The 12357-nt window shown below is 39.6% G+C and overlaps 1 protein-coding gene across 1 annotated transcript in view; it reads left to right on the top strand.

The window, feature by feature from the left end:
- ly75 (lymphocyte antigen 75) overlaps nt 1-12357 on the top strand; it is a 29076-nt gene that overhangs the window by 7169 nt on the left and 9550 nt on the right. The window contains exons 6-24 of the mRNA XM_042410083.1: nt 287-427; nt 1384-1584; nt 1819-1973; nt 2146-2253; nt 3505-3593; nt 3798-3967; nt 5466-5665; nt 6278-6420; nt 6803-6881; nt 7183-7254; nt 7935-8058; nt 8273-8308; nt 8522-8691; nt 9235-9299; nt 9429-9505; nt 10172-10308; nt 10615-10723; nt 10929-11089; nt 11304-11433. Coding sequence (XP_042266017.1) covers nt 287-427; nt 1384-1584; nt 1819-1973; nt 2146-2253; nt 3505-3593; nt 3798-3967; nt 5466-5665; nt 6278-6420; nt 6803-6881; nt 7183-7254; nt 7935-8058; nt 8273-8308; nt 8522-8691; nt 9235-9299; nt 9429-9505; nt 10172-10308; nt 10615-10723; nt 10929-11089; nt 11304-11433 — 2367 coding nt within the window. The remainder of the gene's footprint in view (nt 1-286; nt 428-1383; nt 1585-1818; nt 1974-2145; nt 2254-3504; nt 3594-3797; nt 3968-5465; nt 5666-6277; nt 6421-6802; nt 6882-7182; nt 7255-7934; nt 8059-8272; nt 8309-8521; nt 8692-9234; nt 9300-9428; nt 9506-10171; nt 10309-10614; nt 10724-10928; nt 11090-11303; nt 11434-12357) is intronic.

The following is a 12357-nucleotide window of genomic DNA, read 5'->3' as shown; positions in this document are numbered from 1 at the left end:
AGGTGTTGTTCTTACACTGCGGTGTGACAGTCAAGGATACTGCAGCCGTCTGGCCTCCTACTGATATGAGCTCTTTGCAGTTGCCGTAATTTACATCATGTCAGTGTTGCTACTGACATTACTATGCAATATTGCAACATAAAGGATCTGTTTATTTCCTCTCTGTGTATGAACCACAGTCAAAAAGCTGAAGCTAGAAAGATACTCAGAGGTAAATGCCACTCCTCTGCTCTGCTGTCTCAGTCGGTATGTGATTTTATTTTTGTTTTATGCACGTGTTTGACAGGAATGCCATCCACCACTATTATTATCGAGTCAGACTGTGGTGTCCTGAACTCTGAGCAGAACTATGAATCGGAGGCGTGCGGTGAACGGCTGCCATACATCTGCAAAAAGAGTTTCAATGCCTCTCACACAGCACCAACAGGTAGGTTAGCTGCTGACCTCACTTTCTGTACTTTATGTATATGTCCTCTGAATAATATTGAAACAAGACTAAGAGTCTGCACCCTTCCTGCTCTGCAGCTCTGTGAGGCTCTAGTTGGGAACAGCAGGGCTTTGAACTTTACGTTAATGTCAGCATGCTTACACGCTCACAGCGACAATGCTAGCATGCTGATGTTAAGCAGTTATAATGTTAAATATGTTCAACATCTTAGTTTAGCATGTTAGCATACTAACATTTGCTACTTAGCACTAAACACAAAGTAGAATAGAGGCTTTTTTTATAGTATTGTTTATTTAACAGGGACAATGCACAACACATACAGTATATTGCACCAGATATAGCTAAAAGCTAGCTTTCTAAGGCTAATGTCATTAGTTTTGCAGATATTTTTGGTCATAAACCAAAGTATTTTGACACATTAAAACGTGATCAAAGTTCACCAAAGTGATTACAGTTATTCCTGAGGGGGAGATGGTTGCCTGCACCAAATTCCATGGCAGTCCATCCAATAACTGTTAAGACATTTCACTCAAAGCCACAAATGTTAACCTCATGATGGCATTAGAGGAAAAACCAGGGTCAGATCTCCAAAGTCAGAGGGATTCATCCCATGGAGACCATGAATGCCTGTATAAAATTTCATGGCAATCCATCCACTAGTTGTTGAGATATTTCAGTGTGTACCAAAGCGGTGGACTTCCTTCATATGTACATATGACAACTACTGCATTTTTGGACATTCTTGAAGAGGTATCCCTTCTAGTTCCCTGTTAAATGGTTTTCCTGATTTAAGTCGATTGTCCAACGATAGAGGGTGTTAAACTGTTTGTAGATTGTAAAATCCCTCTGAGACAAATTTGTAATTTGGGGTTATGTAGATAAAATTGACTTGTCTTCCCATCATGGCTTCTATCTGTCTCTCTCCCTCTCTGCAGAGCCTTTTCAATATAAAGAAACAGAGTGTCCACATGGTTGGATCCCATGGAACGGCTGGTGTTACAAGTTGGTGAATGACACACCACAAAACTTTGAAGGCGCTCAGCAGCACTGTAAAAACATAGAGGGAGGAGGAGGCTTTCTGGCCAGCTTCCACTCCATTGACACCAAAGAGATGCTCAGCACTAATTTCCATGCAGGTAAATCTCTCATATTGTAGTTTCTTTTTTTAAGGTAAATCAAAAGGTGCAAATCAATTTGTTTCATGAAACGAGTTGATTGGCACCTTACTGGCTTATTTTTTTCACATGCACTACTAAACCAGGTGGACATGAGGATTCAATTCAACATGTTTTCTCACCAGACACTTGTTTTGCCTACTTGAGCTTGATTCCAGAAAGAGATTTGATCATATGTGTGTTACGGTCTGTCAGATGGCCAGGCGTTGGATGTGTGGATTGGCCTGCAAAGTGCTGACAGCACTGTCTTCAAGTGGGTCGATGGGAAACCCGTCACCTTCACCTACTGGGGCCCAAACCAACCAGTTCAGCCTACCTCGAACTCCAACTGTGTCTTCTACTCTAGAGAGGTGTGTGTGCATGTGTGTGTGAGTACAAGCATTTCTGTGTAACCTGGCCCATTGTATGCATCCTTTTTGTGTGGGGCCTGTACCAAGGCTGTGTTTTTGTCTTCTTGTGATCGTCTATAAGAGTTTGTTTATATAAGATCTGCAAAATCAAACCTGTGTCCGTTCTCCACAGTCTCATGGTTGGTCGGTTGGGAACTGCACTGAGAGCCTACCTTTTATTTGTCAGAAGAACGGAACAATCAACGAATCGGCAACACAGGCCAGTTGTCGCTATGAGGATGTGAGTATTGTCTACATGACCACATTTTCCGAGGGAAACCTTTTAAATGTGGTTAGCAATAGACAGTATCAGCTCATCATGTTATGTAATTTAGGTTCAGAATGAAAGACTGCATGCATATTACTCACCTTAAAGAGGACATATCATGCACATTTCCAGGTTTTAATCTGGGGTTCTACTGGAATATCTTTGCATGATTCACAGTTCAAAAAACCTTGTATTTATCTTATACTTGCCCTTTATGCAGCACCTCAGTTCAGCCTCTGTCTGAAACCAGCTGTTTTAGCTCCTGTCTCTTTAAGGTCCCCCTCCCAATGAGTCCACTCTGTTCTGATTGTTAGTTTCTGGAAGCTGCCCCTCTGCAGGCTTTTGGCGGCTCCAGAGCCTACGTAAACAAACAGTAATAGTAGGATTTCACTTCTTTTTCTCGTTCTTTACTCGAAATCTCAACTCCTCAAATGCATCTGTATGTGTTAGAGAATGAATCTGATCCAAAATATGCGAGTGGACAACGAATTGAACAACCTTATCAACAAAGGTTACCAACAGCTGTTTGTGGGCATGCGCAAACGATCTGATGTGATCACCGGAAAGAAGTAGAGGACACATTGCAAATGAAGCATACAGAGCAGGATTTGGACTTTCAGGGAGCATTTTTATCTATGTTCACCTCTAGTTTTATATCTTTGACCATGTTTAATATAGACATCTGACATCTTAATAGTATTAAAATAACAGAAAATCACAATAAGCATGTTATGTCCCCTTTGATGCTCAGAAGAAAGATGAAAGTCCGCACACTGTAGCTCCCTTAGATGTAGTTTAATGAGATATCCACCAACAACAACACCATTGGTGGATGTCTCATTAAACTGCATCTAAGGGAGCTACAGTGTGCAGACTTTCATCTTTCTTTTGTACATTGTTTCTTTAGTCCAGCAACTGTTTGAAGTTTATTGGATATGCGTGTCTACTACACTTTTTGATGCCCTTTCATGCTCAGTAAATGTTTAATGTTAATGCTCTGTAGCTGTATTAGCAGCTATTGCTGGAAATGAATGCAAAAATGAAACTACCATAGTTGACTCTGATGAAGAGAATATGAATACTGATCTGACTGTTCTCACTACAGTCCCATCGCTGAGGACTTAGTTTGAATCAAAACTAGGATCAAGCATGGAAGTGACAAATTTGGACCATGTTTGCTTGTAATTTGAATGTAGCTGAAGTCTCACTGCTGTCGATCCTCAGGGTTGGCGGAGACACGGAAACTCGTGTTATCAAGTGAACACCAATCAAGTAACCTTCAAGGATCGCTGTAACGTCACAATAAGAAACAGGTACGAAGTTGTTCAACTGGTTTTCCCACTGATCATCACTCATCAGCTGCCCATGTGAATACTTTCTGGTATCATGTCAAAATAATACTTTTATTTGTAAAACAGATAACTCTTCCATTGTATATGCTTCTTTAATAGTATCTTAACTGTCTTCTCCATGCTTGAGCAGAAAAATGGTGGCTCATACTTTATTGATCTTTCCAGGTTTGAGCAGGCCTTCATCAGCCGTCTGCTTGCGGAGCACATGAAAAATGAAACTCAGTATTTCTGGATCGGGCTGCAGGATATTAAGACCACAGGGGAGTATCAGTGGCTGAGCCAGGATGGGCACAAGGGTGTGGTGACATACACCAACTGGGGCTCGCTCGAACCAGGTAAGTTAAACCCACGTTGCCAGTGCTCCACTTAGTTCCCTAGCAGGTATGGCACAAGTCTGGAGGACTGGACAAGACAACACAGGCTCATGATTAATGTATAGTTCATTATATTATAGTATATTAGTGTATAGTATATTATATTAAGAGTAGAGATGCAATGATAAGTTGGTTTCCAGAAAATGCGCCAATTATTTTAATGATCAATTAATTGTTTTGAGTCATTTTTTTAAGATAAAACGCCCTAATTCTCTGGGTACAGTGTGTCGTATATGAATATTTTCTAGGTTCTTTAGTTGTAAACTGAATATCTTTAGGTTGTGGATGGTTGGTTGGGAAAAAAACAAAACATTTCAGACTTGTCGACAAACGATTAATCAATTAATCGAGAAAACAATCAACAGATCAGTTGATGACATTGATGAAAACAATCGTTAGTTGCAGCCTAAATTTATATTATTTTTATCTCAGTATAATAATTTGATACATGTGTTTCGGCACCTGTCTTTCCAGAATATGTTTTTTTTTCTAGTGTGGAGGTTCAGATTTACTGATTTACTAAGAAAAAACGTAACCTTTTACCACTCACTCTTCTGCCAATGTAGAACCGCAACAGACTGCTAGTTACATGAACATTAATATGTATTAAACCGTATGTATTGAGTAACTAGACTCTCATCTTTATGGTCATTTAATGGTCATGGTCATGTAGAGCATTCAACTAAAACCTTAAAAATACCTTAAAAACCTATCTTCAAAACAGCATGGCAGTCCAACAATGAAATAAATCATTGAAAACTTAATGTACTAAGTCATCACAAAGTCTAAGGATAAAAAAAAAAAAAAGTAAATTTGTTTTAATTCAGAGCCAGCCTCAAAAAGCAGTGGGTGTTAATGGGTTGAATTACAAAATGTGGGGTTGTCCCAGTATATGCCACATAAATGCAACACCCACAGTTTCAATTCCTTGCTGGGGAACTTTTTTTGCATGTCATCCACCTCTGTCTCCACGTTTCCTCTTTCTGCCAAAACAACCTTTTTAAATAAAAGTATTTTTACAAGTGCACAGTGATTGAAAATTGTTATTTTAGTAATTGAAAATGGTTGGGACACAAGTCCAAGTTCCATACCAAATTGGGTCGAGATTGTTGGCGGAAATGTCCACAAAAAAACACATTTCATCAATATTATTCACCTCTGTGTCCTGTGTGTGTGCCGACAGCGTCAAAATACATGTAAACCCCCCAACAAATATACAGAAACTGATCGCCCCACAACCAAAATCATATCACACGTCCCGAACCTGCTTTCACTCCCAAACTGATTTAAAAACAGACAAACACTAGACAACAAAATCAAAGTTGTGAATGTTTACTTCAGTAGTGTCTGTAAAACCAGGAGGTTTCTTATACCTATAATTTATATGGACATTAACAGTAACTGTATCAGCAGTACCACACAAAGCATTTGATATTGTACATCTGTATGTGTATTTCAGAGCTGGATGGAGGTTGTGTTGTGATTTCCACCGCAAAACCCCTTGGCCATTGGGAGACGAAGAACTGTACCACTTTTAAGGCCGGCACCATTTGTAGGACAGACCTCAGTCCACCTCCGCCCCCAGAACCAGAGCCGGACCTCAGCAAAAACTGTTCAGATGGATGGATGTCCAATTCAGATAGCAGATACTGCTACAAGGTGTGTGTGTGTGTGGTCCAGGTATTTCTCATGTTGTGAGGACTCGCCTCCCTTATGGGGACAAAACGCAAGTTAATGTAAATCATTAATTTTAGGGTGGTGAAAGTTAGGATAAGTCTCTGGAAAATGAATGTAAGTCAAAGTAATGTCCTCTGAAGTGGAAACACGTGTGTGTGAGCTGATATCTGTGGTCATGTACTCTAGACTTTTTTCACCATTAGCAACGATAGTTGTTTGGAGGAGGTGATAGTGGTTGTGAAAGAAGTTAATTATTCCCAGAATGGAAGTCACTTTATGAGAATATCACTAGTCACTCAAAACAAAACACAAACCAAACCTGGAGCAAGAAAGTAATATTAAGTAGTAGAGTGAAGCAAAAATGTATTATCATCATTCTAAAATCTTATTATTTGGAACAAATGACCATTCCTGTAGAGTATCAATCTGCTTCCAGATTAGACGATGATCTCTGCCAATTTGCCATCGCTGTTTATTTGATTCTAAATAACATGATCTGACAGTTGAATTGGCTTTCTTTAGTCCTCTCGAGTCTTTTTTTTTTTTACTGAACAGTTTTATTGGCTATTGTGAACTGTTGTTTCACCTTGTCAGGTGTTTCATGAGGAGAGGCTCAGCAGGAAACGTTCGTGGGAGGAAGCTGAGAGGTTTTGTCAGGCTCTGGGAGCCAACCTGCCCAGCTTCACCAGTGTTAGTGAGATGAGAGCCCTGCACAGCATCATGAGAAACACCATCAGGTAAACACACACACGTACACGAGTACTGTATCTATTCCTATTTGAAGCATTATTAGCGTTACTGTTTTTATCGGTGCTTATTTTGTAACATGACATGAATTGTTGTTTTAACTTTCACACACACCCCGGGCAAAAGAGTGTTGGGTGTGGGAGTAGCGATGTCTTCATAGGTGCATACCTCTGAGTTCAACCTCCTCTCAGTGCTCACATAAACATTCAGCTCTTCACTTGAAGGTTAACATAAACACATACTATCTCCTGTCTCACATTTCACACTTGTTGGAACAGAGGTGAGGTTCAGTATCAGGTTGAGGGCAGATAAAGCACTAAGATCATGTCATGGATGACAGCGGTTTACCCATGTTGTTTGGTCTTGTTGCAGCGATGATCGGTACTTCTGGGTCGGCCTGAACAGACGTAACCCAGCAGATCGCTCCTGGCAGTGGAGCGATGGCCGTCCTGTGAGTAAAGCCCTAATTTCATCCCCCATCCTAACACATTGTGTAATGACATACAGTATGCATCTTTGCAAATCCCTTAGGTCAATTTTTTTTGGTATACATAATGATAAAAGTGATACTTATCAAATAACTTAAAATGCATTAAACATATCAAACTGCATTGAAAACTGGCTGTATTTCATAATGCACAACCCTGCAGCTAGTCTTTATTTTTCTCAAACACACCATGTGTGGTTTGAATGTTAATAAAGGACATTTATTTCTGAGTGTAAAGTCTGTTTATTTAATGACTCTGGTACAGGTATCTGTGGATGTTTTACACCAAGATTTCCACGAGGATGATGCTTACAGTCGGGATTGCACTGCATTTAAGGTGAGCTGGCTAGATTTGTACAACTAAATAGAGACTTTAAATGAGAAATAAAGATTTGTCCTGGCTTTATTCTCCATTTCCATACCCAGATATGCCATTTATATTCTCTTATCTTTGTTTATGCACGTATTTCAACGTTTATTTTACAACATTTTAGTGTTGAGAGATCTGGTTATCCGTATTGTGCAGCGTGATCTATGAATCAAGGCCATTTGTTCCGCTGTTTGTGGGATTCATGAGAAGAGCCACAGCTGAAATCCGCCCACAATGACTCCTACATCTTACATGCTATCTGGAAACGAAATGGAAAAGAAAAGACAGCATTATGATCACAACCAGTCAGAACAGTTGTTTCTCTTCTCTCACATTATAGGGATGTGGTCACTTGCCATACACCAAAATTGATATTTTCATTTGTTTGTTTGAGAAGGAAGTGTTTCTATCTCTCTGTTGCCCTCCATTTAAGCACTGCTTTTTATTTTGACACTCAGACTCTGACCTTTGCTCTCATTTTGGTTGTGTGGATTGGTGATAATGTTGTCAGAAAGAGTCAGTCTTGTCTTCAGCTATCACTGAACTGCTGGAAGCAACAATGTCTCTAATGTCACAGTTATGAAACTGCTTTTCTTGCATTCTCCCGTTGTGATAATAATATTGCAAACAATCTCTGCCCTCACCAGACAATGAAGAGCACGTTCAAACATCTGTTTGTGTTTCTGCTCCATGACGTACCTCCCACACCTTTCTACGCCACGCCGTTTCACTGCGATGCCAGGCTTGAATGGGTCTGCCAGATACCACGCGGTAAAGCACCACAGTGTGGTGGATGTGTGCACAAAGCAATGGTTGCTTTTTGATTGTGAACTAGCTTAATTAAAGTGATTTGTAATGTTGGCCACACAGAAATCTGTCCAATTAATCTAGTTGATTTATTTGTACAGTGTCATTAAACACAGTAATGAAGTAAAAAAGGCGATTTGTCCCTGATTTAATTCATTCTTTCTTTGTGTTTCAACAGGAAAGGAACCAAAGAACCCAGTCTGGTACAATCCTGGTAATGACCAAATGTTTCCAGAATCTGTGTTGAAAGCCTAATTATCTTTTGAGATCTGTCGGTGACCAGAATTTATTTAATTCAACATGTTATCCTCAGACAGTTCACTGATAGATAGATTTCAGTTGTGCATGTCTGTGGAGGAGTATGATATTATTTGTCCGTGAGTCTAAAATATGTCATGATTTTAGAGCCCTTTGTTGTGTTTTCCAGGTGGGCACCATGAGACGTCTCTCTTCGTAGATGGAGGAGAGTTTTGGTTTGTGAATGACTTTAAGCTGAGTTTTGAGGAAGCACAGCTCTTTTGCGGTGCAAATGACAGCAAATTGGCTGCACCACTTAGCCCCACCGCTGCCAAACAGATCCACCAGTACATAAGCACAGTAAGTGAGCATGTCATGATCATTTTGGATTTCTCCTGAGGACGTGTTAAGATAGAATAAATATATATATTACATATATTATATGTCAGCTTTGGGTTGGAAACTACAAATTTATAACAAAACGCCTGTGTTACATGTTGAGTTTGAAAGATGTTGGTGTTTACCTGGCAAGGAGGGTCAAACAAAAGATGTTAGCAAGTTGCATTGTGGGAAATGTAGGATCCAGTGTTTTGGAGGCTTGACCCATACTAGGGACTAAAATTCATGAAATCTCGACCTCCGCAGCATCAATGTGTCAATCTGTCTTTTGTTAGTCTTCCAACTTAATGAAAGTGCTACAAATATGTACATATAGTTCTGATAATCACTGAACATAAAAGGATTTAAATGCAGTGTTATCATACTTTAGATATTTTACAATATAAATTCCTTAAGTCCCTGTTTTCACATTCAAGTTTTTTGGGGGGTTTTTTTGTGAAGGTAATAAAGTTTATCATATAATTATTACACTTTGTGGTATTGAAGCTTTCATGTTTTGAACAGATTTCAGATTTAAAGCAAAACTGGTGGGTCGATTTGAGAGAGCCTGGGCGAGTGTTCCCGATGACGTAAGGCAGTACAGACACATACACATACTTCACATTTTATACAAATCAATCAGATATTTACGGGACTTATTGCTGTATACATGTGGTAAAATGTGATGTCGAGGTTGACTGAAATAATGTATGTTCTAGGTACATGCAGGCGTACTTTTATGATGCAGCTTTCTTGGGCAGATGCACCTCCATCAGTCCTGATAACTCTTTTCCAAGTGAGTAAACATCCTCATGTTTCTATACAGCTGAGTAAGGATATTTTTTAATTTGCTTATATTGTTTCGGCTCGGTGACTGTCATTCTATGTATAATGGCCTTAAAAAAAAAACTTCTAACACAGGAAAAGAAACCCATCCCTGTGAATAAGAAGTTGATCATGGCTGTGTTTATCAGACTGATACTTTCAGACATTTTTCACAGTTTTCACAGTTAAGTCAGTTGACTTATTTTTTTGTCTTTCAGCCAACATGAACATTTTTAATCAGTATCACAGCGGTTATATCAGGATTTCCTCCTGTCAATCAAAACCCGGTTCAGCCAATGAACAAACCAAGACAAAAAGCTTGTACAAGGTCTAATGCATAAAAAGAAATGAAAATTAAAACTACATGAACAAAAACAACAGCATCTAAAATTGTGACACTCTTTTTTTTTCTTGGAGTACTTTCAATATTTACACTGTATTTGTTCAAAATTATACACTTGGGAAAACAACTAGAAAAACAGAAAATAGCACAAATTTCTTTCTCAAAAAGTCTTTTTCCACAGTAACATAAAACAGTATTGTAAAATTAGCAAAAACTTACTTTGACTTTAATCTAGAGAGTATAAAAGCATATTTTACTAATGCATACATTTTACTGTCGTATATTTACATGCAGCATATCGGCACACTTGTGGGGCGAAATTGCCCTTTGTGTGTGAAAGGCACAACATCACGTCGGTGGAGAAACACCCTCTGGAGCCTCAGCCTGGTGGACTGCCATGTGGAAATAACTCTATGGCCTTCAGAAATAAGGTCTGATCCTTTTAACACTGCATCTACATGTTAGACCTTGCGTGACACTTCAACTCCCGTTGTTATATACTTATTCTTGAAACTGTAGGATCATTTAATTGTTGTTAAAAGACATATTTTTTTTCTTCAAAGAAAAATCAACCCGCAAACACTGACTACTATATCCTGTAATCTTCTCCTTGACATCCTAGAACATTCACATAGAGCATATAGCACAATAACACGGGACATGAGAGGCATAAAGATCCTATTGCTCTTATAGATAAATAGATTCTCTTTGCTCATATGATTATGATGCTTTTTCAGTGCTACACAGTGATGACAAGCCCGAGACCTGTGACATTCAAGTCTGCCAATGAGGAATGCCAATCAGTGAGGGGAACCCTGGTCACCATATCAGATCAGGTGGAGCAAGGTGAGGACTGCTATTGTTCTAATGAACAAAACAAGTATGATTAACATGGCTTTAAATGACTCAGATGATGTTGACTACCTAGTTTTCTTATCCTTACTGAACCTCTTATTTCAGCCAGTCAGATTTTGACAGTTCTTCAGAGTCAAAATGCATGCTCCATTCAACACAAAAAATATATTGTTGTACTGTGTGTGTGTGTGTTCAGACTTCATCACCAGCCTATTGCCAAAGGTGAAAGACATGGGAAGGATATGGATTGGTCTGAAACTCCGTCGTTCCAAACCCGAATGGGTGGACCAGACCCAAGTCGCCTACGTTAATTTTAATCCCCTGCTTCTAGGCATGCACAAGGCTATAAAAGTCAATGTAAGTCTCCCTGACCTTCATATCTGTATTAACGCAAATTTCCTTATCATGCATTATCTTTATCCAGCCACAAACTGCAGATATACTGTTCGCAGTACTGCACCAATAGTAGCTCATAATAAAATCATCTCATGTCAATCAGAAAAAAAGGCTTCACCACATTTGGATTCATAATGTGATTTTTTTATTTTGTATTTTATCTCTTTCTTGATAGACATTTGATCCAGACAGTATGGATCTGTGTGTGTTTTTAATCAATAACCCCAACTCTGCCATGATGGGTACCTGGGACTATACTTCCTGTGCACAGTATCAACATGTGGCCATTTGCCAACACTATGCAGGTAAATCTACTACTTCTAACAATTAAAGGTATAGTCATTCATTCTGGAGAAAGATTGTTGATAATTGAACTTAACACTCAAACAAATACACCCCTCCCTTCGTGTTTCTTCAAAAGCATGGATTTGCTTTGTCAAGACAACAACCAAAAGAGAAATATGGCGGAATCCAGAGCGATGCGTCAGCTGTAGAGTCACTTCTGGTTCTCTTACACATTATCATGAGTGGGAAAAAATATCGTCTCACGTGAGCACAACAGTCCATCCACAGTCTCCGCCTCTCTGTGGCCTCCCCGTGTCTCCTTTGGAGCTGAGAGGACAGCAGCTGGCCAAACAGCCTCTGCCAGGCTTGACTGACAGCAGAAATTTACCGAACCACAAGAAGAAGAAATTGACAGTGTTTGTATTTATTGATTCATTGATACGGTTAATAAATTCGAAACACATATACAGCAGGATAGTTGTGTGATTTAAACAGCTGCCTGCTCAGATTACGCTTACTTACTTACTAAATATGACAGAAACAGACTGAGAGCCCAAAAAAACGTGGGGGGGACTCCATGAGATCAGATTCAGTTTGGATTGATACATTTAATAAAATAGAAGCGTATCTGTACTGTGAGAAAACACTTTCTTTGTGAGTCGGCCACAGCGCCTCTCTCTCTCCAGCTCGCCAGCCCTCCCCCACCATTCAACGGGTGCTGGAGATGGGAGAATGTCATGTCCTCACACAGACAGCAGCTCTGATGACCTCCCCCTGTCCTGTCCTGTGTGCCCGCAGCTGATTGGCTACAGTAGTGTTGTGTGGCTTGCTCCGAGCCACTTTTGTTTGTCTCCCATTTACAGAGCCAGGGCTGTGTATCAGATTGGTTTTTAGTGCACACACAAAACAGAGAGCTATCGGACTGTGAGGAGATATATTCGCTA

The sequence above is a fragment of the Thunnus maccoyii genome, chromosome 1 (assembly GCF_910596095.1).
Source record: "Thunnus maccoyii chromosome 1, fThuMac1.1, whole genome shotgun sequence".
In the NCBI taxonomy this organism is placed as follows: Eukaryota; Metazoa; Chordata; class Actinopteri; order Scombriformes; family Scombridae; genus Thunnus; species Thunnus maccoyii.
This window is presented reverse-complemented; position numbering and strand designations above follow the sequence as displayed.